The sequence below is a fragment of the Poecilia reticulata genome, chromosome 14 (genome assembly GCF_904066995.2).
Source record: "Poecilia reticulata chromosome 14, P_reticulata-male-v2, whole genome shotgun sequence".
NCBI classification, from domain to species: Eukaryota; Metazoa; Chordata; class Actinopteri; order Cyprinodontiformes; family Poeciliidae; genus Poecilia; species Poecilia reticulata.
Window position 1 is genome coordinate 6110138 of NC_088843.1, and position 22074 is coordinate 6132211.

Below are 22074 nucleotides of genomic sequence, written 5' to 3' on the forward strand. Positions count from 1 at the left end.
TGTATTAAAAACTGCTATATTCAAACCTCTTTAATAAAAAAATTATAGGATGAGGAATTATAGGGCCCAAATGTACCACAGCAGAATACAAAGAAAAAACATTGAAAAGGAATTATATTAATACATTAATTCAAGGTTCATGATTTCAAGTCTTGTTTTCAACTACATGTCTACTTTGAAAGACATGTTTTAATAGTCATGTATCAAAAAATTTTCTTGGTTTTACAGGCCTCTGCACCTCATGCAAAAACTGTTGCCTGAGTCCAACAACTGGAAATGGATAATTTCACAATAGGGAGAAATTTGTCTTGGAAGAGGGAACAAGGCTGCAATACAACAAGGGGGGGAAAAGGCAATACTTCACACAAAGTCAATAAAATAAACAAATTATTAGACATAAATCAAATTTTGAGAAGCACAATGGCACTAGATTATAAATCCTGCTATTGGTCTTGGGTTTAAATAGATCCCACAGTTGTCAGACGTAAATCTGAATTTGAATACCAATTTCATTGTGCATCTTGCTGTGCAAATACACCTGCCACGACTTAAAATAGTTGTTTCTTTTTTGCTCCTTCAGACACGATCTCCAGCTGGGTTGTCATTTTCATCCTTCCAATCAACAGTGCCTTGAACCCCATCCTGTACACTCTGACAACCAGCTTCTTCAGAGAGCAGGTGGAGCTCTTGCTCTGTCGCTGGCAGAGAAGACACACCCTGAAGAAAGACCGCAAAAGCCTCACTTCCTCTACCATCTTCGTGGAGACGGCGCGGCCGCAGTGCTACCACCCGCCTGCCTACCTCCAGCAGCTGTCGCTGGTCGAAGCGGACCCTCGCTATGCCTGAGAGGACTTTTTTTTTTTTTTTTTTAAACTGCCATTTTTATAAACTACGGGTCATAGGCCAATTTTATTGCCACATTTTTAAGCTCTTACATGACAGCAGCACTGTTTTTAACACTCCCAGGAGGAAAAAAAAATGTTACAATCACTGTGCTGATTCATCATGCTCTGACATTTTTTTTAATGTCTTGTGTTTTTTTGTCGATTGTGCACAAAGGTGTCACCTTCAGCTTACTGTTATAAATGTCTTACTCAGAGCCTCCTTAGCATGGGCATGAGGAGCCAAGGCTTACACCACCAATGTTGCATCTTGGAGGAGTTTCTGTGTTGTTTAAGCTGCAGCTTTCACCATACTTTCTACAAAAAGGTCTAACACGTAGATTACATCCAACACTCGTGACACCTGTTGATACTTCAGTGTCATCTGATTGAATTTATGAAAGATGTGCAAAAGCAGATAGTGCTTTTATCTCAGTCACATGCACTGTTATCCACGAAGAGACTGAACAACTGTTACACAATTATTTGGGAGCTGAACTGAGTTCAATCAGAAATGGACAAACAGATAACGAACAAAAGGACTTTTGCTTTTTTTAAGATGTAGCACTCAAGCGTTTTTTGATTATAAAATTACAAATCAGCGTTTGCACTATGTAGTCATTTACCATGCACAAAGTTAATGCATGTATGAAAATTAAAAAAAAAAAAACGTTTGGGGTCATTTTTGGGGTCGACGGAGAGGTTAATCTGAGAGACTTAGCCTTTCTGTTTCAACCCATTTCTTCTGTAATTTCTTTTCCTCTTGTCCTTGGGTTTACAGGGCTTTTCAGCTTTACTAAAAGTTGTATATAAATAAATTAGAATACTAGATAAGTTAGTTTAATTAATTCAGTTTACAAATTACAACTCATGCTTCACATACATTTATTACAGACACACTGTATATTCTATACAGTTTGTTTATAACTATATACTATAATTTTTTAAATAACTGATGATTATGACTTTCATGATCATAACTAAAAAAAATCCCAAATGCAGTTTCTCCCAAAAAAATTTAAAGTTTGCAGTTATAAGAATTAGAAGAATGTGAATTTTTCTAAATGTTTTATGCACTTTATACTTAGCTGGGGGTCCTTTTGCACAAATTTCTGCATCCATGATTGAGATGTTAACAAAGCCAATGGTGTGTTAATTGCCTTCAGCTCATCTGCATTCCTTTTATTGATTCTCTATGGGGTTTGAGTCAGGGCAGTTTCCTGGCATGTAAAGCAAGGTATACACAGTTTCCTGGATAAGTCAGTGTGCTGCGGCTCTCTAATTCAAGTTTCAATATTCGGCTTCCGAATGAGCTTTTGATTGGGCTTTACCCTTTATGGCTTAGGTTATCCCCCGTCTTTATGAATCTTTTTTCTGTTCACCTCCATTAATGCTATATTATATTTTTATGTTTTTATATATTTTGGGGATTTTGTTCAGAAATGGAGGTTTTGTATTTTTAGGTACTGAAAACTATAATAATCAAACTTAACAAAAACAAAATAGTTCCTTTGTTAGATGGTGGATATAAGTTTCCTTCCTTGGAAGATGGGTTTAAGTTTCATTTTTGAATTGAATTACTGAAATTCTGTTTTTTACTATATTATAGAGATTAAAATGAAAATACAGAAGACAAAGGTGAATTTGAATTTGTTTAGGGTTGTAAGAAGCTGTGGCTCTTTTATTTATGTTCACCAGTCTAATTCTGTTGCCAAATTTCCTGTGTTTTTAACCAATTTTACAAAATATCTGCACAAGTTTTATTCATTCATACCTCCTTTATATGTTATGTGAACAACTTGAACTGGATCAATGTTTTTGTACCGACCTTAATTTTTTTTGTCTTTTATTGCACTTATTGACATAAGAAGGCCTTAATGCATTATTTAGATGGTTTCAAATTTGCTTTAAATTTCTTTGTTTTCAGTTTTTTTCATACCAATGCATTACATGCTTTTTAGCAGGTGCGCTGACGGTGACAATCGTAAAAGATCATTTTAAATTGCGCATTAGTAGTTTGATTAGTAAAGGAAAATTAAGCAGATGAATGAAAAGGATTGTTTATAGCATAAATATATTTTGTAAATATCTGCTGTGGAACCAGTAGATGTAAATCTGATTAAATAAGAAGTGTCACTTGCTGTCATGTTCATTTGTACATTTTTTATTATAATTTGTTACAAAAGTATGTTATGTACCATATGTAAAATGTTTTTTGAGTCAGGTTATTGAATTTTATGGTCATTGTTTGCTCTACATTTTGAATAAAGTTTTGGAAAAGAATAATCCTGTTATTTTGCAATTATTTTCAAAAGCTTATTGTGACTTGAAAATCAGGGGGTTGCTTTTGAAAGACTCTACTGCATGTACAATGATTGATAACACTAAACTGAGAAAAAGATGAGAATGTTTACAAAGTGGCTTTTTTTTTTAAATCGCATAACCAGTTCTTAAAAAGCTGAACCTAAGGAGCCACTCTGAATATAAAAAAAGTCTTAAGTTGTGCTTTTCATTTCAGGATTTGTCTTCAGAAAAGCCAGAGTTTTCCATGTACCACATGTGGTCTTAATCAGAAATTGTTCAGGATTTTTGTAAAATTCAGTGTTTCTTTTTAGAAAAAAAAAAAAAACAGAAAATCCAGATTCAACAATGCAGGCCGAAGCACAACCATTGTCAAATGTCCTGAACAGAAACACCAAGATCGTGTTAAGACTGACTCAAGATCATAACAGGAAAAGGAGACAATGCCATTGTTAAAAAAGCAGAAAAACATTTATTAAGATGAAAAATAAAGTTAATAAAAAACTACAAAGGAAAGCAAGTGTCAAAATCAGTGGCTTTATGTAAATACATGGATGTGTTGTATGCACATGGAGTGCTATGATCTGAAAACAAAGAAATTTAAATGTGCATCCTAATGAGGAAAATCAGGTTTATAAATGTACCTTCTCTTTGCATATATTCTCCAACACTCTCATTCAGCTGATTGGTTGCATTATTTTCTCATAAATGACTGAAACCTACACATGATCTAAAATAAAAAGGAATCTGACAATAAAAATAAAAATATCGATAACTGATTAAAAAAATATCTAAACAAAAAGATAAATAGTAATAAAAATAACAAGTGTATGGGTTTTTACATGTAATAAAAGTAGGAATTAATTATCGGGTCTAACAAGAAATAAACAGTTAACAGAAAAAATTAGACTGTAGAGGGAACAGAGAAAATATTTAGAAGTAAAAACATTTGCTAGGCTTGTATTGCTTTATCTCAATTTTTGAAAAGCCCCAAAAATGCCAAGTTCAGAAGAAGCTACTATTGTAGTTATCCTTGGGATTGTGCCTGTGTGAGCTTTATTAAATATCACCTACAGCTCTTTTATCACCTCATGTGGCTGCACCTGCGGCGCTCCACATCCTTTCTCAGCAGGTGTCCTGCCCTTGGACCGAGCTGCGCCCCTAGTGACACCTTGACGGGCACGGCTGTTGACCAATGGGAATCGAATCTCGTCTCGGTCTCTATCTTCTTGGAATCTGATTGGTTGCTAGGGGCGGGACCTTGTCGACTCAAGCCGTGGTGCTGTCAGCCGGGGCGGCACGACTCCTGGAGGAGAGAGACGAGGCGAATTGATGAAAACAAGCCACCGAGCATCATAAACAAAGAACTCGTCTCAGGAGATGGCCTTGTAGGCGACCGCGTCGACGAAGAAAAGGTAAAATTTGATTTAAAGCTGAATTAAGGCTGTGTGTGGTGATGTTTCGGTGTTCTGTTGACTACCGAGACAACACAAGACATGTCTTAGTCTAACACTGTCTGCTGTGACTAACAGTCGGAGCGCTGTAGCTATCTAGTTAGCTATACGCTTAGCTGGTTATAGTGGTCTGTACCAATTAAATGAACGAGAAAAAATGTCTGCTTGTTTAAAAAATTGCGCCCTGCTTTGCAGCCCCACACAATGAACAGCACCGCGCTGCTTTGTAAGAGAAATTAGCCAAATAACAGTCAGAAATCGACCGTTGCTTATATTCATAACATAATGGCACAAGACAAGCGTTGCATGTTAGCTGTATTTAAGGCGATTTTAATCATGAAAAATGAATTAAGATTGTTTCGTACGACAATGGAAGAACGTAACATGCAGGTCTCAGAGTTCATCTGGCTGTCTGGTGCCATGTCTGAGGCTCTGTCAGGAATAGGCTGTGGAATAAAAGAGCTGAAATTATAACATAAACCCAGCGAGAAAAGACTTAATGGCTGGGATCAACATGAGCAGCAGAACAGGCTTAGATGCAGCTTATATTAAGGTATAATTCATCCATTCATCCATCCATATTTTTGTTCTTCTGTCTTGTCTGTGTGTGTTTTTTTTCATTTTGTCTTTTTTTGTTTTTGTTTATTTGTTGTTTTTTTTGTAGGTTTGGTTTTTAAAGCCTGACCGCTGCTGGTTGTACTTTTGAGTTTTGATTTATTTTTCTTACTTCATATTTTTACATTTTAAAAATGGGTTAAAATAGACTGAGAACAGGAAAAGTATGGCATTTTAACATGACGTGTATATTCAGGAGTCCTGTTATATTTAGGAAACGGGTAGCTTGGATGTCTTAGGAGAGAAAGTCAGTAAGTATATGAGCATGTATTATTTACATGCACTTCACCTTCACCCAGATAACTACTGTACAGTTGTGGGAATTTTCAGCTCTTAGCGTTCATGTGAATCACATCTATTTGCCTCAGGGAGATTTTTTTTTCTCTTTACACTGCCTCTCTTCTCCCCCTCCTCATCACTCAGCCTTAACCCCCTCCTTATTTCTCCAGCTGTTTGAGACAGCTAGTCAGCAGCACCGCCCCAGTTCACTTCATTGTTCTGTGACTGCCCATAGGCTTTGTGCAAGAAAACCCACATGTGTGTCACAGGCAACACACAGCGCCTCTAACATTCACCAAAACTTTTTTTTATTTTTGCTTTGCATTTTCAACTAAAGTCTTTACAGCCTTACATGCATTTTGTGGCTAAATGTTAAATTTGCATATTACATTTTGGTCAAAAGACGGAGTGCAGAGCAAAGATGAACCTTTTCATATTTTACTCCATTGACAGATGGAGTAAAATAGGTTTTACATCAAGAGACTGAAATTTTCACCTATTCTTTTAGTCTTGCCACAGATTCACAAGGCGATTTAAGTCTGGATTTTGCTAAGGCCATTTTAACAAATGTACATGCTTTGGTGAAGGCCATTTAATGGCAGCAGTTACTGTATGTTTAGGATCATTGTTCTGCTGGAAGGTAGAGCTTCACCTCACCCTCTGCTTGTGTTTAGCTCCATTTATTTTTCTGTCTACTCTGACTAGCTTCCCTATCCCTATTGAAGAAAACCATCTCCACAATATAATGCTGCCACCACCATGTGTCACGCTGGGTATATAGTTATCTTTCAGCAATGGGTTTTAGGCTACTCTCCTAGATCAGATGTGCTAAGTACATGACAAATAGTTTCCCTGTCAACAGATTGTAGATCTCTACACCTCATTTTAGTCTTATTCCGGCTGTCAGTTTATGTGGATGGCCATGCAGAATTTGCTATGTGTGCAGTTGTGCCGTCCTCTTTGTATTTTCAGACAATGGGTTGAGCAGAGCTGTGTGAGAAGTTAAAAGCTTGGGACAATGTCTTGCAACCCAATCCTGCTTTAAACTCCTCCACAATGACCTCCCTGACCTGTCTGCTGTGGTCCTTGGTCTTCGTGATGCTGTTTGTTCTAATGTTCTCCAACAAGCCACTAATGCAGTGGTTCTGAACCTGGGTTCGATCGAACCCCAGGGGTTCGGTGAGTCGGTCTCAGGGGTTCGGAGGAGCCTCTGCCGCGGAGGTAAAGACACACTTGTGTAAAGTCGTGATGATGCCCCGCTTTGCCATCATTTGCTGCAGAGGATCACGTTACATTGCTTAGCCAATCAGAGGATCACGTTACATTGTTTAGCCAATCAGTGCTGCGGAGGAGCTCTGATTGAAGGAGCTCCACTCTCAGCATGGATTTGAACTTGTGTCTTTAATTAGGTCAGCAAAACTCACCGTTTTTACCAAATTCTATAGTCTAAATCTGCTCCTTAGTCGCATCTTTTCGGGGTTGCTACTGCCTCTAGTGGCGTGGGGGTGGTAACACAGCTAATATAATTACGTTACTAAATCAGAGTCCCGCAAAGTATTTTGTGTGTCGGCGGGGGGGGATGAGAAGGGTTCGGTGAATGCACATATGAAACTGGGGGGTTCGGTACCTCAAAAAGGTTAAGAACCACTGCACTAATGGCTTCACAGAACAGATGAATTTATACTGCAAGTAAATTACGCAGGTGGAAACTGTTTTGTAGTCGAGCAGGTGCTGATGGTAACTTTATTTAAGTTTGCAACAGTAAAGACAGCTAAAAAATTTTCACACTAATGTTTTACTTTGCAGAATATTTTGAAAGCCATTTATGCTTTTTCTTATGCTTTGCACTACTTTATTTGGTTTATCTTACTTGAAAAATCCAATAAGATATGTAGACATTTGGTTACATAAAGTTACAAAATAAAAAACAACTCAATGGCTGTAAAAAAAAAAAAAGCACCATCCATACATTCTCCATTGACTTAAAAATAGCTCTAGTCCTTTTTGTAATCCAGATAATCCATAATGTGAATGTTTTAAAAAGTCTTAAGACTTATTACAGCCTCATAAACCATAAACAAGGGTCCTTTGATTGGCTTGTCACAATGCCTGTTTTTATCCCTAAAGCTGTTTTTTTGGTCATGTGAATCGATGATACAGTTCTTTTAGAAACTATTTACTTGGGTTTAAGAAGTGCTGCAGTTACAGTTCAGTTTGTAAAAATTCAGAGCAATGTTCAGTATTTTGGTAACATTACTTCATATCTTTTTACCATTGAGAATACTTCATATTTGAAACACAGTTCTAAATGTTCTGTTGTGATTTTTTTTCAAAACATTTTTTCAAACCCTGTTGGAATAGATAAGGAGTAACCCTTGACTGGAGCCTATAACATGAGAGATGAAAATGCCAGTTAGGGATTTCCAGTTGAAATGATAAAAATAATCTTATTAGGCATGACCCCAGCCTTATGGAAGTTTTTTTTTTTTTGCACAATGTTAATTGCATTTATCTCTAATAGGTGTTTGATTGTAGTTCAGTCATAAATGGATGGAAACGGGCATTTTGGTTGTGTGTGTGAGTGTGTGTTTTTTTCCCCCCTATGTTTGACTTAAACACATTTCAGAGGTTTAGTCCAGCATAAATATGACAATGAACATAAACACGAACCATGCCTGACCTCCCACTCCATCAGCTCGGGTACCTTCCTCAGCTGCTGAACTATCCCATCTTTTCTCGCTGCCATTGTTTCCACAGATACCACTCTGCACCTCACTCCCACAGACTTACATAACCTGGTGATTTTGTCAGATACACACACAAGAACAGGCATAAACAGCAAATTAGAAAGTACCACTCCTGTTGGCTATGGCACCATCATCAACCCACAAAAACACACGCGTACACACGCACGCACCACACGCACGCACCACACACACACACACACACACACACACACACACACACACACACACACACACACACACACACACACACACACACACACACACACACACACACACACACACACACACACACACACACACACACACACACACACACTCCTTACCATCATCGTCCCTGTTTGACTTTCCCTTGGGTGTTGCTATACTTAGCAGAGGGTAGCAGCATAGTCTTTTTCTCTCAATAATATGTAAGACCTGTTCTGGCTGTGTTTTAGCTTGATTGTATCGATTTTAGAGAGAAATTAATTTATTTTCACTTAAGTGTTTCATGCATTTGCTTGTAGGTTTCGCATAGCTCTGTTTGACGAATGTTGTTTTTGTTCCTGTAAAGTTTGAATTTGCTCTGAGGTTGTTTGATGGTGCATTAGTCAGCTCATTAGCGACTCCAGAGATATTGTTGCATAACAAATCTCTTTATAAAAAGGCTGATAGACATACTGTAATGTGTTTATATGTGCATCAGACTTACTAACTGGTTTGTTGGAGCATAAACTAAAGTCCATATAATATTGTGCTATTACTGAATTTAAAATAGTTTGTCTATATAGTGTAAGCAGACATTTTCTCTTAAATTACAGGCAGAAATATTGCTGAGTCTTTAGCAGTGACTGAGCTGTATTTTACTTGGTTTTTTTTTTTATTATATCTGTAGGATACATAATAATTAATTAAGATTGCATACTTGAGAAAACATTCTGTTTTTAAAACAATAAAACTTAGAATTTCTACAAGTGAATTGCTCAAATAAAAAGCATGCTTTTCAGATTACAAAAAAATTTACATACTCAATATATGTCAAGTTTTATATTGATAATACGAATTACTGCAGGGAAAAGAGCAGATTTAAATATAAATTGACATTGTAAAAAATTTAGAATCACTCCAGGGTAAACAGATGTTGGACATGTAGCTGTTTCATGTTTTACAGCTGTTTTTCTTTGTTCGACTGGTGCAAGCCACAGCACTTAAAACATTGCTCTTATAAGAAAAAATAGCAATGTTTTACATAAATGACTTGGAAATATCCTACATGTAAAGCACAAGAATTATCTATTTATCTAAGGTGTACTGTACTTGGTGGACAAAATTATAATTTGTGACCTACTAAAATGAAAGGTGTGTACAAATCACATCCAAAAACAAAACTGAAAGTCTAGAATATCATTGACAGCAATTTTGATCCTTGCAGTGAGCTCAAGGGGGCACTATTGTAGAGTCAGTGTGTTGGTTAAATCAGAATATGAAGAGAAAGGGACAAAGGATAAAACCAAACAACTGCCATTAAAACCAATTATAGTGATAGCAACAAAGATAGTGATAGTTCCCACTTCCTGAACATATATGAACACTGTGACTAGAAAACAGTTTTGAGGGGTGTTGCCCTAAAAATTCCAATTAAAAAACAAGTCCAAGAAAACTGAAAGTCCTAGTCTCGTGCTCAAATATTGACAATAGCACAGTGCCAGTAAAAACATCCAGAAATAACAAACTACAGTTACCCGTCTGCCTTTTATAAAATATCAGTAATGATACATAATCTATAATCACTCAAAGCATTTCAATTAAGTTTTATGGGGATTGATTTCTTTAATTACAACATTACATATTTGTGGATTCCGCAACTAATAGTTATGTTAACAGATTTCCTCTTTGTCAGTTCTTTATGATTACCAAGGTTTATGGTTGTGTTATCCTCTTTCCATTATCAGAAGGTGGATTGAACCGTTCTCAATAAGATGCTTAAAGCTTGGGGTGTTGTTTAATAATCTAATTCTGCTTAGAATTTGTCCACAACTTTATTCCAACTGTTTTTATTGGTCTTCATTATGTGTTTTTTTTTATTTACTTATGTTGCCGAACAAACCTGTGGGTTTTACAGACAAGCAGTAAATATACAGAGATTGATTTACTCACATGAAGTTTCTATGCTGTAATTGATTGCACTCTATTTTAATTTAAGGGAGTTAAGATAAAGTGGGTTGATTACAAATGACTATTCTATTCTTTTCGGTTTTATCTGTAATTTAAAAAAATAACCCTGGTCAGGATTATGAAGTTTTGAAATGTGGAAAAGGGTGTTAGTACTTTTGCAAGACACTGTATTTTTATCATATAGTATCTCAAAATAAACTGTGTGTACAATTTGCTGATACCTTTCCTTATGCACACCTCTAAATACAACCAGTCTACCTTTGTGATGCCGTCTGTTGAAATTAATTCCAGAATCATTGCGTAATCTCATAATAAATGTCAGGCATAATCTTGTGAAAAAAACTGTTACAAACCTGAACTGGTTCTTAAAAAATGCCTGACTCTTGGGGTGAAGCAAGACTATCACTGGTTTTATTTTTTCAACTTAGTAGTACCATGAGCTGGAGTCTTGCCTCACTGCATAAGCCTAAAGTAAACGTGTTTATCCCCATAGCTCTCCTGTTAGACCGGGTGGCTGAGAGTCCAGGACGGTCTACACAACAGTTACTATGACAGCGTGTTTGAGCAGCAGGTGGAAGAAAATTTTTTCCCCTGAAGAGGGGCTCTAAGTGGTTGCAATTTAAATAGTAATTAGAAAGATGATTATGGCAAGAGGTAATTCAATTTGGGAATCATCGTTTGCTTTGAAGGTAATAGAAGAAGCACAGTTATTTTTCTAAAATTCATTTTAGATGACAAACTTGAGTAATTTGAAAAGCAAGTAAAAATGAGGAAATGAAGCAATGAAGAAGCAGCAAGTAATCATGGCACATTCCTTGTGGTTTTATTTGGCTGAGACTATGTCTATGTGGGAGAGGAAGTAGTTTTATATTTCAGACTATAGAGACTACTTGTCTCTCTTCTTTTAGCTTAGGTTCCGCTGCTCCTCCATCAGGGAGACAATGATTTATGTGCGATATTGAAAAACGAACGAAACAGGAAGAGACCACCAGACATAGGGACATAATGACTGATTAAATTAAGAAAACATTACATTACTAAACAAAGTAGGGTGTTGCTGGTTGAGGTCAACTATTGTTAAGAAAGTATTGTTGTTTGTCCACAGACTCAGGCTAAAAACAAGCTGTTACTCTGTGGTTTATTGTTTGCCTTTTTGGTTGTGTTACTTGGTCTTGGTAAACCAAAGTGTATTTACAGTGGGTAAAGGGCAGCACTTATGTCACAGTTATCTTAATAATGGATGACAGTATATATGATGTGTATTTGAATTACAAAAAGCTTTAAATAACAGGAACTGACAAGATGTGTATTTCATAATGTTTATTGATATAATCAGTTTATCAACAATTGCCTCATTTTTAAAGATAATTAAACTAGGAAACATCTTTGCATCACAAAGTGTTAATGGGCTTCAAGAGAGTAAAAGGCAGGTTTGATTGTGCATTTGAAGAAGTAGATTGTCAGTCTTTGACCTGTGAGTCTTAACACAAGCGGGCGATCAGGCCCAGCAAATATTAGGCAGAAAACCTGAGACGCTTGTCAGGGAACGTGAGTTGTGTCTGCTTTCACACGTCAGTTGTCATGGAACAAGGCCCTGTCAGAAAGCATGATGTTTTGTACAAACTGTTGGCTAAAGTGTACTGCAAAAACAAACCAATTAACCAATTAAATCCTCCAGCCTATTGTTTACCTACATTCACTTTAATTTTGGCAACATTTTAAAGTGTGGGTATTTTGTAAAATTGACTTCTTTTAGCTTTATATCCCATTATAATGGTATTCCCTCACCAAACACACACCTGGAGTGTTGTTTTAATTCTTTTATGCATGTTGAAGAATCCTTGAATCTTCTGTGGCAACCACTCATCGGTGCCTAAACGTTTGCTCTCACAAAACGCCACCCTTTTCAAGGCGTTAAATTGCAAAGACAAATTTGTTTTAAGTCATGTAGCATTTTTTATAACAACTGAAGGTCGCATAGTTACCTAATTATGCGCTGAAATGGAAATGTGAGCCTGGAAAATATATAAAATCGCCTTTTAAGAAGCCACTGCTGTTTCCGACACTCTGCTTTCACAAAGTCATCACATCAATGCTCCTCCAATAGCTGTTTACAACCATTCTTAGGAGCACTGGACTGAGAAGTAGTTTGTATGATTGGTCAGTAGACAGTTTCATCAGGTGTTTTCTAATTGCTGCTGCTAATCTAGTGGAATTGCGTGGGGAAGGTGTGGAGGAGGGGTGCTCTGTGGGGCAATAGCTCAGAGGAGACGGCAGCTCCAAGGAAAAGCTTTGTGTAAATAGGCCGAACTTCCACATGGCTGCCATAGGAGATGCAAGGATTTGTCAAACATGCATGAAAGAATCAAAACAACTCTCCAGGTACATTTTTGATATAATATTATAACGTTATAACATGAAATAAAGCTTGAAACTGTTTATTTTACATTAAATCTTCCCTTTAACAAAGTGTATAATGGCTTTATCTGTATTCTGCACCAGTAGCCTTGAGTTGTTCCAGTTTACAACAAAATCTTACTGTCTTCATCTAACTTGGTGCCTTTCTACACTTTGACCTTTAAGAACATGGAAAACGTTAAGACTTGTTGTTGTCACACCCACAAATTAGCTCTTGGGTGAGGCACTCAGTGAATTGATGCCATGACAATAGTGGGGTAAACAGCAGGAAGTTAACTGAGGGTAGATGCCTCCTGTGAGACACTAACTACCCAACCCTCCAGAGAAAACAGAAGTGAGATACTGTATGCACTAATGTGCTTTGAAGAGAACCTAAGGAGGAAAACAACATTTGTTTAGTAGAGCTGTATCTTAAACAACCACTCTTCACTTTTCTGCCCATTTAGGGGTTGTTTAGCAGAATTAGCTTTGAAGAATCTTGAGGTCGACTATTGTGACTTATTGCCTGATTATAGGATTACATGACCACTTGCAATTACCCTGGCAGAGCAAAGCAGTATGTTACACTTCCTGTGCAAAGTTAGGAAGATGAGCAATAGAAGGGCAGTTTGCATTCTGTGGGTCTGACTTAATTTATGCCCACTTTCCAATGTTTATCTAAGAGGTTTTACCATCATCTTTTAAATAAGTACTTTCATGTTGTAACAATTTTGTGTTTTCTGTAGGCAGTTGGCAGGTTTTGAAAACCAACTTCTGTTCACATTTGTCCTGCTGTACAGCAGAGTAGTACAGACAACACTGTCTCACTTTTATTGTTTTTGAATATATACATGATTCAAGACTGTTTATCAAACTGCCATGTAAATATTTTGAGTGTGAATCCTTCCTGTTTGTAATGACTTGGTTTTTACCTCTGTGAATAGGTGTGTCTCAGTAATCCTACACCATTAGCATGTTGAGTTTAATGCAACTGGTTGAACAGCCTCAACCAGTGAGGCACAGGGACTCTAGCGTTTACACCCACCCACATGCCATGGTATGGCTGTGTGAGTCAAGCAGATGTATGCTTATCTGTCATGCTTTACTCCCGTAGGAGAAAAACAGAATGAAAGCAGTCAACGGACAGGTGTGTGAGAAAGAAACCACGGCAAAAACATTTTTTTTTTCTGGCCAGAAAAAAACAAAAAGTGAGTGGAAGGCGGTAGCTATGAAATGGAAGAGGGGGGAAAAAAACTCTAGAAGAACCACCCAAACTTTCTAAGCCACCCAATCAAGTTGCTCGCTTGGAACTGGATCCCTCCCATGCTCACCACCTGAGAGCAAAGAAACACAGCTGTGCCTCAGAGAATGAAAAGACTGAGAAAGAAAGCAAGAAGAAACTAAAGAACTAGAGAGAGCAAAAGCTGGGTTTTTGAAGACAGTGAAACAACTTGGAAAAATAAAAATTGCTTTTCAAAAAAAGCAAGACAATGAAAGAGCGTTTGGAGTCTGAAAGAAGAACGTAGAAAAGCGACTCTAGAGAGAAGAATCAGAATCTTCTTGTTGCAGTCTTGAACTGCAACAAGACTGTGAGCTTACCGTTGCTGGACTGAATGAACTCATCGTAAAGGGAAGATACCATAAGAGGAAACTGGATATCAAAATGTGGACAAAGAAGAAACGAAGAGAGTGAAGAAAGGTTTTAGAAATTCTTGATTTTCTGACACATTTCTGGAGTTTTTTTTTGTTGTTGTTTGTTTGTTTTATTTAGATTTTTCTGTTGGAACTTAATGTTGAACCATGTAGTATCTATTTGCCAGCTCTGAAAAGGGCTTCATTTTGAATATTGACTTCTGGGAGCAGATTGATCTCCAGCACCTTGTGTTGCTGACGATACAGACATGTCTGTAGAGGATGAGAGATGCACTAACAGCCTTAAGGATCAAAGCGGTTCTTCCAATCCCAGTAATGGTCAATTGCCGAAGGAAGGTTCAGACCCAGTACTTCCCATCCAGAACCAAAGCCATGATGGGATTGTCCTGGATCGCATTGCCTCTTTGTCACCGGACACATTTGACCGCAGCGACTTCAAAGGGAGATTTTCAAAGATCCAACCTAGATCCAGAAAGAGGACAAGGATCTTTGCAGGTAGGTGAACGCATGCTGTGATGGGTTCTGTTTTAGTTCACCCTGGTAACAACCCTTATGTTTGAATTTGGAATCTTTTTTTCTGGAAGATTTTTTGAGGGAGAAAACAAAAAAAAAAATTGGTCCACACCTAAAATAGTGATCCTGAGCTCACCAAGTGGAATGTGAATATGCACGTTTTTCCCAGAAAAAATGTGAAAAAGTCGGTGATCTATTGCTACCTTCAGACCCTCTCTGTCTCTACATGTCTGCCTTAAGACCTAAGGGTTAGCAAGTCTTTGTTGTGACTTTTGTATGCTCTTTGAGACCATTTTTGTTTTGAGAAGACAGACTATTATTACTTCGCCAATAATCAGAGGTAGAAGCAGTGTTGTTTGGCGGCCTAAACCAGCTTGTAGTGTCATGTCCAAGAACCCCTAAACAGCTTCAAAGTTTGTTTTTACAAGGTCCAGCAAATATTAAAAAATAGATAATACTGAGTAGAATTGAAATGCTTGTTTTGAGTGCAGGACTTCATTGATTTACTCACATATGCCGCATACATTGTCATTCGTTACACTTGTGGCACACATTTTGCTTTTGGAAAGGATTGTATATCAATGCCCGAACTTGTAACATTTTAGCATCAACAAAAAGCCACAGCAGCATCAATTTATTACCAGGAAAAAGAGAGAGAACCCATTTTTCTTTTTTAAAACCTTATGAGTTAACTTTGCTGCAATTCCATCCATTCACAGAAAGAAATAGGTAAAATGAGGAATAACCAAGTGTAAAGCCAAGTGCTTTTTCTTTAGTAAACCTGTAAAATTAAAAACCATCATTAATCAAAAAGAGTAGTGTAGATGTAAAGTGAAGATAATTTAGAATATTTGTGTAAGTGGAGAAAAAGGGTCAAAGTAATTTTGTTCCCTTAGTGGGAATTAACCAAGCTTCAAAAGAAGAGTGAAAATGTGTGCAGTTAAAAGTGGAAGGGAAATTTTGGGCTGAAGTAGTGCCTGTGCAGCAGAGTACCACCTGGACAAACACTTCTTTCAGAAAGGAATTAACAGCGTCTTAGAAATAATTGAGCAGGAAGGTTAAAATGGTCAAATTCTCAAAACAAGAAATGCCATGAAATTGAATATTGTGGCCCTTCTCTGCTGTGGTAGTATGGACCCCCGAGGCTTTGATGTGAAAGAGGCAAATATGCCTGGCATGAAAACTTCTCTCACTCAGACATTCTTCAGAACAGTGACCTATTGGATCAACCCAGCTGTGTCAGTGGGACACTACTGTGTGAACTGTAAACCTCAAACACTCTCTCTTGGGGTGTGTGTACCATTTTACTCCCACGCTGTTGTGATGTTTGAGTAAATATTCCTGACAATCATTCAAAGAAATACTGACAGATAACATGTCAACAAGAAATGAGTATTGTTGCGTTTAATCAATTTCATTGGTTTGGTCAAAAGATTAAGACCTCGCAAGCAACTGTTTCCAGCATAACAATGTTTTTACTTTCTTCTTACCCTGTGACATTGTAAGTTAAAACACAAGCTAGTTGTGTTTTAACTTAATTAAAACACAATTAGGTTTTAATTGTGTTTTTAGGTAAATATCACTTCAACAACATTTTTTATTTACAGTGCAGACTGATAGGAACTTGATAGACTCTCAGAGTAACTAATTCATTTATTTGCAGCCCTGAAGATGTGCCACAAGTTAGTGGTTTGACCAAGAAGGACTCACCATCCTCCCTTATGGTGGATGTATAGTATAGATAGTGAATGTAAACTAATAAAGGCAGGAATCATTTACTCACTGAACAGAGCTCTTTACAACAAATGTAACTCAGTTGCACTTAGCAGGTGAGTAAATTGCTTTTAAATTAATCATTTTTACAAGAAATATAAAATAATAATAATAAAAAAAAAAACTTTTTTTTCTGTTTTTAAACTTCGGAATGAAACCAATACATTCAAAGACTGATTAATTAGGAATAAATCAGATGACCATAATGATTCTTTCCAATTTTTTTAAATGAACATTTAGTCCATCTTTAATTTGAAGTTGAGTGAATATGCACTACAATTCACGTTTGTTAATTTGTCCCTGCATATATGATCATATGTCCACATGTGTGTTTGCTTGTGTGTTTGGAGGAATCACATTCCAGCAGCTGGCATGCCCAGGCCTCTGCTCAGAATGTGAAGAATCCAATGAGCTTTGCAAGGGTGAGTGCATTTTTTTTTTGTTTATGATTTTCTTTTCTATCCCAAATTGTGGGTTTAGCTGTTACTAGCTATAAACAGATTTTCTTCTATTCTCACAGTTTTTTATTAATTTGAATAGATTTTCCTATCTCGTGTTGCCTTGGGTGAACTCCAATGAGTATTTCTCATTTACACTTTTCCCTGTGTGTGAAAACACTTGCCCCATCTAGTACAGCAAAAGATTTGCATCTTAATTTGAAAATGTCTCTTTTTTTAGTATGAGGAAACGTTGCAGTGCAGGGAGTTTTTTTCTTCTTGCAAAAATATTTGTATTTGTCAGTATGTTACTTTTAAAGTAAAAAAATAAAAAAAAATAATTAAAAAAAGCATTTTCCATAAATCCCAACAATTAACAGCACATTATCATCTTGAGTGTGAGAAACACACGCACAAAATGCAATTCTTTATAGAAACTCTGTGGTTAGCGCTGTTGTCTGAGGCATTTTGATTCACATGTCTACTCTGAAAACATGCATGCCAGGTTAATAAATCACTCTAAATCTCTTTAAACATTCAGGGTTAGTGTGTGAGATCATAGTTGTTTGTTTTATGTGTCTCCTTGTTTACCTTGTGGTTGACTAAAGACATGTTTACTCTGTACCTGCTTCTTACCCATTGAGTGCTGGGAAAGGTAAACACTCCCAACCCTTAAAAGATTTAAATTGTTTGGCTTAAAAAAATGAATGTATGGACAAAGATGAGAGAGTGAACTTCAGTAGATTATAACAATCTCCGAGTATGTCTGATGTAACAATAACAATATCATTGCAATGGTATCACAATGGGATTTGCTGATAGTATTTTCTCCATGACTGTAGCAAAGTAAACATAATTTCCAGACCAGATTCAGTTTGCGGAGGTTCCCTGCTGTATCTCTACTCCTCTGAGATCAGGCTCTAATTGTCTCTTAATGTGAATCAGGCCATTCTGTGCTCCGTAGCCCTCCTGTGGGCAGCAGCTTTCAAGATGCTCCATATTATATGTGTCCCCTTGTCCCGTACTCGCATACTCATTGTCCTTTCTCCCTTTAACATGTCCTTTGGCACTTCTGCAGCTCAGGATGACGTGAGGACCCTAGTTATGCACCACTTATGCACATCTAGCTTGATCATCTTACCTTTACTTTATAGTTTGACTGTGAGTATTGAATGTAAGAAAGCAAAAGGAGAAACATTTAGTCTATTTTCTGTCTAACTGATCAGTTATGCTTCAACTGTATTAATAGAGAATAATGGAGACTGGCAAATGACATTTTCTGCCTTTAAATAGTACAAGTAATGGGGAAAAAAAGTCATATAATCGTTTTAGTTATGGCCTTAGAATGTCTGTGACTATTTTTTGCTTAATTGGCCTTGACTGGTGACTAGACAAAAATGTTGTCTGTTTTCATTCAGTGAACGCCCCCTAACTAGGAGACTTAAAGTTGCTAGTTTTTAGTTTCTATGAGTAGTTTAAAATGTAGTCAAGGTAAGTACAGAGATGTAATATGCTAATTTAAAGGAAGCTGTTTTCTACAAAAGCATGTTGATACACATTTGCAGTTTATTCAGACTTCAAGAAAAAGCAAAACTTGTGAAAACAGGAAGGCTAGATGGAGCACAGCAATGTTGCTTGATATTAACCTTTTGAGCTTCCAACCTTTTTTTACCTGTGGTTATCAGTGGTAATCACTTTGTTAAGAAGGTAAAGTCACTTCAAATGTCTGTACTCTGTAATCATTTTTGCTTTAAAATATGAGTAAAACCCTTACTTATCAAGTCATCCGACTCTTACGCACTTGGAACAATGTTGCCTTTGCTACTAGTGTAAATAATTGATGATCATTTATAACATAAAGGCAAAAACATGATGCTCATTTATCTCCTATAAATGTTTTAGAGATTAGAAATTGCTCCCCAGATTTTTATCTTTAAGAGCCAGATTTTCCATACTCAGTCATAGATTTCATTTAGTTACAATTCTGTCACTGGCTTATTTTTTTCTTTTTAAAAAGCAATGGCTTTTTAAACCACTAAGCACCCCCTGTGAACCCGTCCACGCATAAATACTCCTACTTGATCCTTTTAAGTTTTAAGTAATTTTTTTATGTTTCATTTTAGTGCTATAGTTAAATCATGTCTTTTTTACATGGGCTTTACTTTTTTTTTTCTTGAAGAAGCAAGGACTTGTCAAGACCCAACTGAACCTTAACATTTTTTATCCAATATAGAAACATAATATTAAAATATTTTGTATCCTACTGGAGAAATTCAATATATAAAATAACAGAACATCCACTTACAGCTTGTATGTGATGTCTATATGAGGCAGTGATGACAAAAAGCTGCTGTTATTGGCTATAGGCTGATTTGATCTGCCTGTCACTGTTTCACTTCGTTCTCATTGGCTTATAATGCTCATAGCACACTTATGGTACATATGTATATATACTGAATCATCTTCATCCCATTTTCCTCTCTTTATGCATTGTGTATTACTCAGTAGTTTTCTCATTCCCATTTTCCCTGCTTGTATTTTTTTTAATGTTTCCTCCAATTCGGTGATTTGTGCTCTCTGCTGTCCTCTCACTACGTCCTTCTTACCCTCGCACTCTCCTCCCTCTAAGAGGATTGGCCGCTTGCGTCTGCTAACATCTGTGTATCACTGTCCTGAGAGAGCAAAACAGAGAGGGGATGGGGGGTGTAAGCTAACAATATAGCAACACAGAGCTCAGGCAGGGCTGACATTCACTTTCATTGCTCGTGCGTACGCGCACTTAAAGCAACAGACAGCAGCAACATCCGCATCGCTCACTGCCCACCTGCATCGTCCTCCCTCTCTCTCCTTGCCTCTTTGCTCCGTCAACTCCTCCTCTCACTCGCTTCTGTCTCAGCGCCTCATCCTGCCGTCCTGTTCCCCCACTGCTGTCTGTCACCGTGGCGACCTAGCCTCTGCAGCCATGGCGACCAGCCAGCAAGATTCGGGGTTCTTTGACATCAGCCTCAAGTCTCTGCTCAAGTCTTTAGGAGGCAGTGAGTACAGCAAACAGATGACAGTTGCTGTTGCCGTTTTGCCGGACAAATGCCTGACACATAGACTTATAAGCTGTCAGTGGGTCCTGCAGTTTACAGACTCTGCTTTGTTTTTGTGAGTCACAGAAAAGCTGGCAGCTGATCTACCCTTGTCAATATTTGGTGATGTTATGTAATAGAACAACATTCTGACAAATGCTTTGCAAAAATGATAATGGTACAAGTGTAGGGTACATGTTATTCCTCAGTAGTTTTCAACAGAAATGTCACATCTTATGCTTAGCCAACAGCAAGGAGCTTCCTGGCTTTGTTATAATCACAGCATAGCAGATTTGGATCCTAAAATACTTGTCTGTGTCCACTGAAGTTTTTATGCTATTGGCATTCTAAGAGAATCCCGAGTCTCTCTCAGTTTTCTTGTTCTTGTTTACTAAACAGAACTGCTCTCACTTTGAGGCAGTCAGAAGTGAACACCCAGCAGCATCCTCTATCAGTTTCTGTTGGACACGGTGTTCCTCAGCCTGGCACTGGTGGGTTTGTGAATCTGAACAATCACGACAGCATCCCTGTCTTATTGCCCCAATGGGCTTCATTGTCACACAGTTTGTGTCATTAGTTGTTATGCTGTTGATGTTGAGGATGCAGAGATTAACCAAGCGGTTTGTGCTGGATTGAATTTTGGATATTGATACTAGACTGATGCAAGTTTTTGTTTCTGTTTTCTTTCTATTTGCTGATACAGTTTTTATAGGGACACTTCCAGAAGTAAATAGATTTTATGAGTGTTTGGCTAAGTTTAGCTGGATAACCAGTAGCAAGTTAGCTTAGCGGTCTGGCTCATAAGTAAATTTTCAGATGATGTGATCAGCAATAGCAATCTTTGTTTTGTTTTTCTGGGTTTTGAATATTTAATCTATTTTAATTTGTTTTTCTCTCACATAAAAGATAAAAGTTGTACTCTGTAACAGAAAAGGAAGGACTTAAAAGATCTTGTTCATTTTTGTATTACAACAAATGTCCCTTCAGATTCCTACTAAACTAAACAAAATGGCATTAATATACATCCTTGTAGCAGATGCTTCAATAGATTAATAGTAGTGAGAGCTCTTAGTTAAGATATATTATAAATGTAGGAAAAAAGTCAAATCTTTGAACCTATTTGCACTGATGATGGGGAAGTTGTTTGAACATTTTAATTTATTGCTGATGTTTCTTTTAAATGTATTTTAAGGTCCATGCTGAAGTAAGAGATGCAGACAGAATATTTTAAAAGAAATCATTCTGTTTGGCGTGAGATATATTTGTACATTAAAGTTATAAGTAGTTTTAGCTTTTGGACCAAACTCGAAAGTCAACAGAATAATAATAAAAACACCTTGAAGGCTGAAAATGCTGGAAGTATTGAATATTATCAGCCAAAATCGAAGACAAATAGCTGACTTCATCAAGTTGAACTTGTCAGATCTCATGCCACTGGGCTCATCCCAAAACATCAGATAGACTACGTAACTGAAAAATTTCAGATTTAACAAGCTAGCTTTTATTAGCTTCCAGTCTTTCATTTCACCAATGTAAGTAATTGTTCCTTACCAGGACAAATGTACATTTCATGTAGGAGTTCTGCTTTCCAAATGTATTTCAAGTACATTGCTGACTGTCTATTATTTAATTCATCATTCAGTAACACAACACAACTTGCAAGATTGCCAGACTTTGTTGCCTGCAATCACTGTTTGTCAGCTTTCTTCTCCAGCAGCAGCCAGGTTAGGCTCTGTTGGGTCTTGTCAAGGGCAGTTAAATTGTGCTTGTTGTTATTCTCTCTGCTGTTAGACATGACT

General features: G+C 37.1%; 2 protein-coding genes across 11 annotated transcripts in view; both read left to right on the plus strand.

The window, feature by feature from the left end:
• Positions 1–3167, plus strand: part of rxfp2a (relaxin family peptide receptor 2a) — an 89477-nt gene extending 86310 nt beyond the window's left edge. For both annotated transcript variants that reach the window (XM_008427346.3, XM_008427348.3), the window contains exon 20: positions 581–3167. In XM_008427346.3, coding sequence (XP_008425568.1) covers positions 581–846 — 266 coding nt within the window. In that variant the 3' untranslated portion in view covers positions 847–3167. The remainder of the gene's footprint in view (positions 1–580) is intronic.
• Positions 3168–14587: 11420 nt separating this feature from the next.
• Positions 14588–22074, plus strand: part of fryb (furry homolog b (Drosophila)) — a 48971-nt gene continuing 41484 nt past the window's right edge. For 5 of the 9 annotated variants that reach the window (XM_081615673.1, XM_081615676.1, XM_081615675.1 and 2 more), the window contains exon 1: positions 14599–14973. In XM_081615673.1, the coding sequence (XP_081471799.1) occupies positions 14727–14973 (247 nt within the window). In that variant the 5' untranslated portion in view covers positions 14599–14726. Of the gene's footprint in view, positions 14974–19915; positions 20237–22074 lie in introns of those variants that run through there. The other 4 variants (XM_081615680.1, XM_081615677.1, XM_081615682.1 and 1 more) reach the window with 4 other exon arrangements.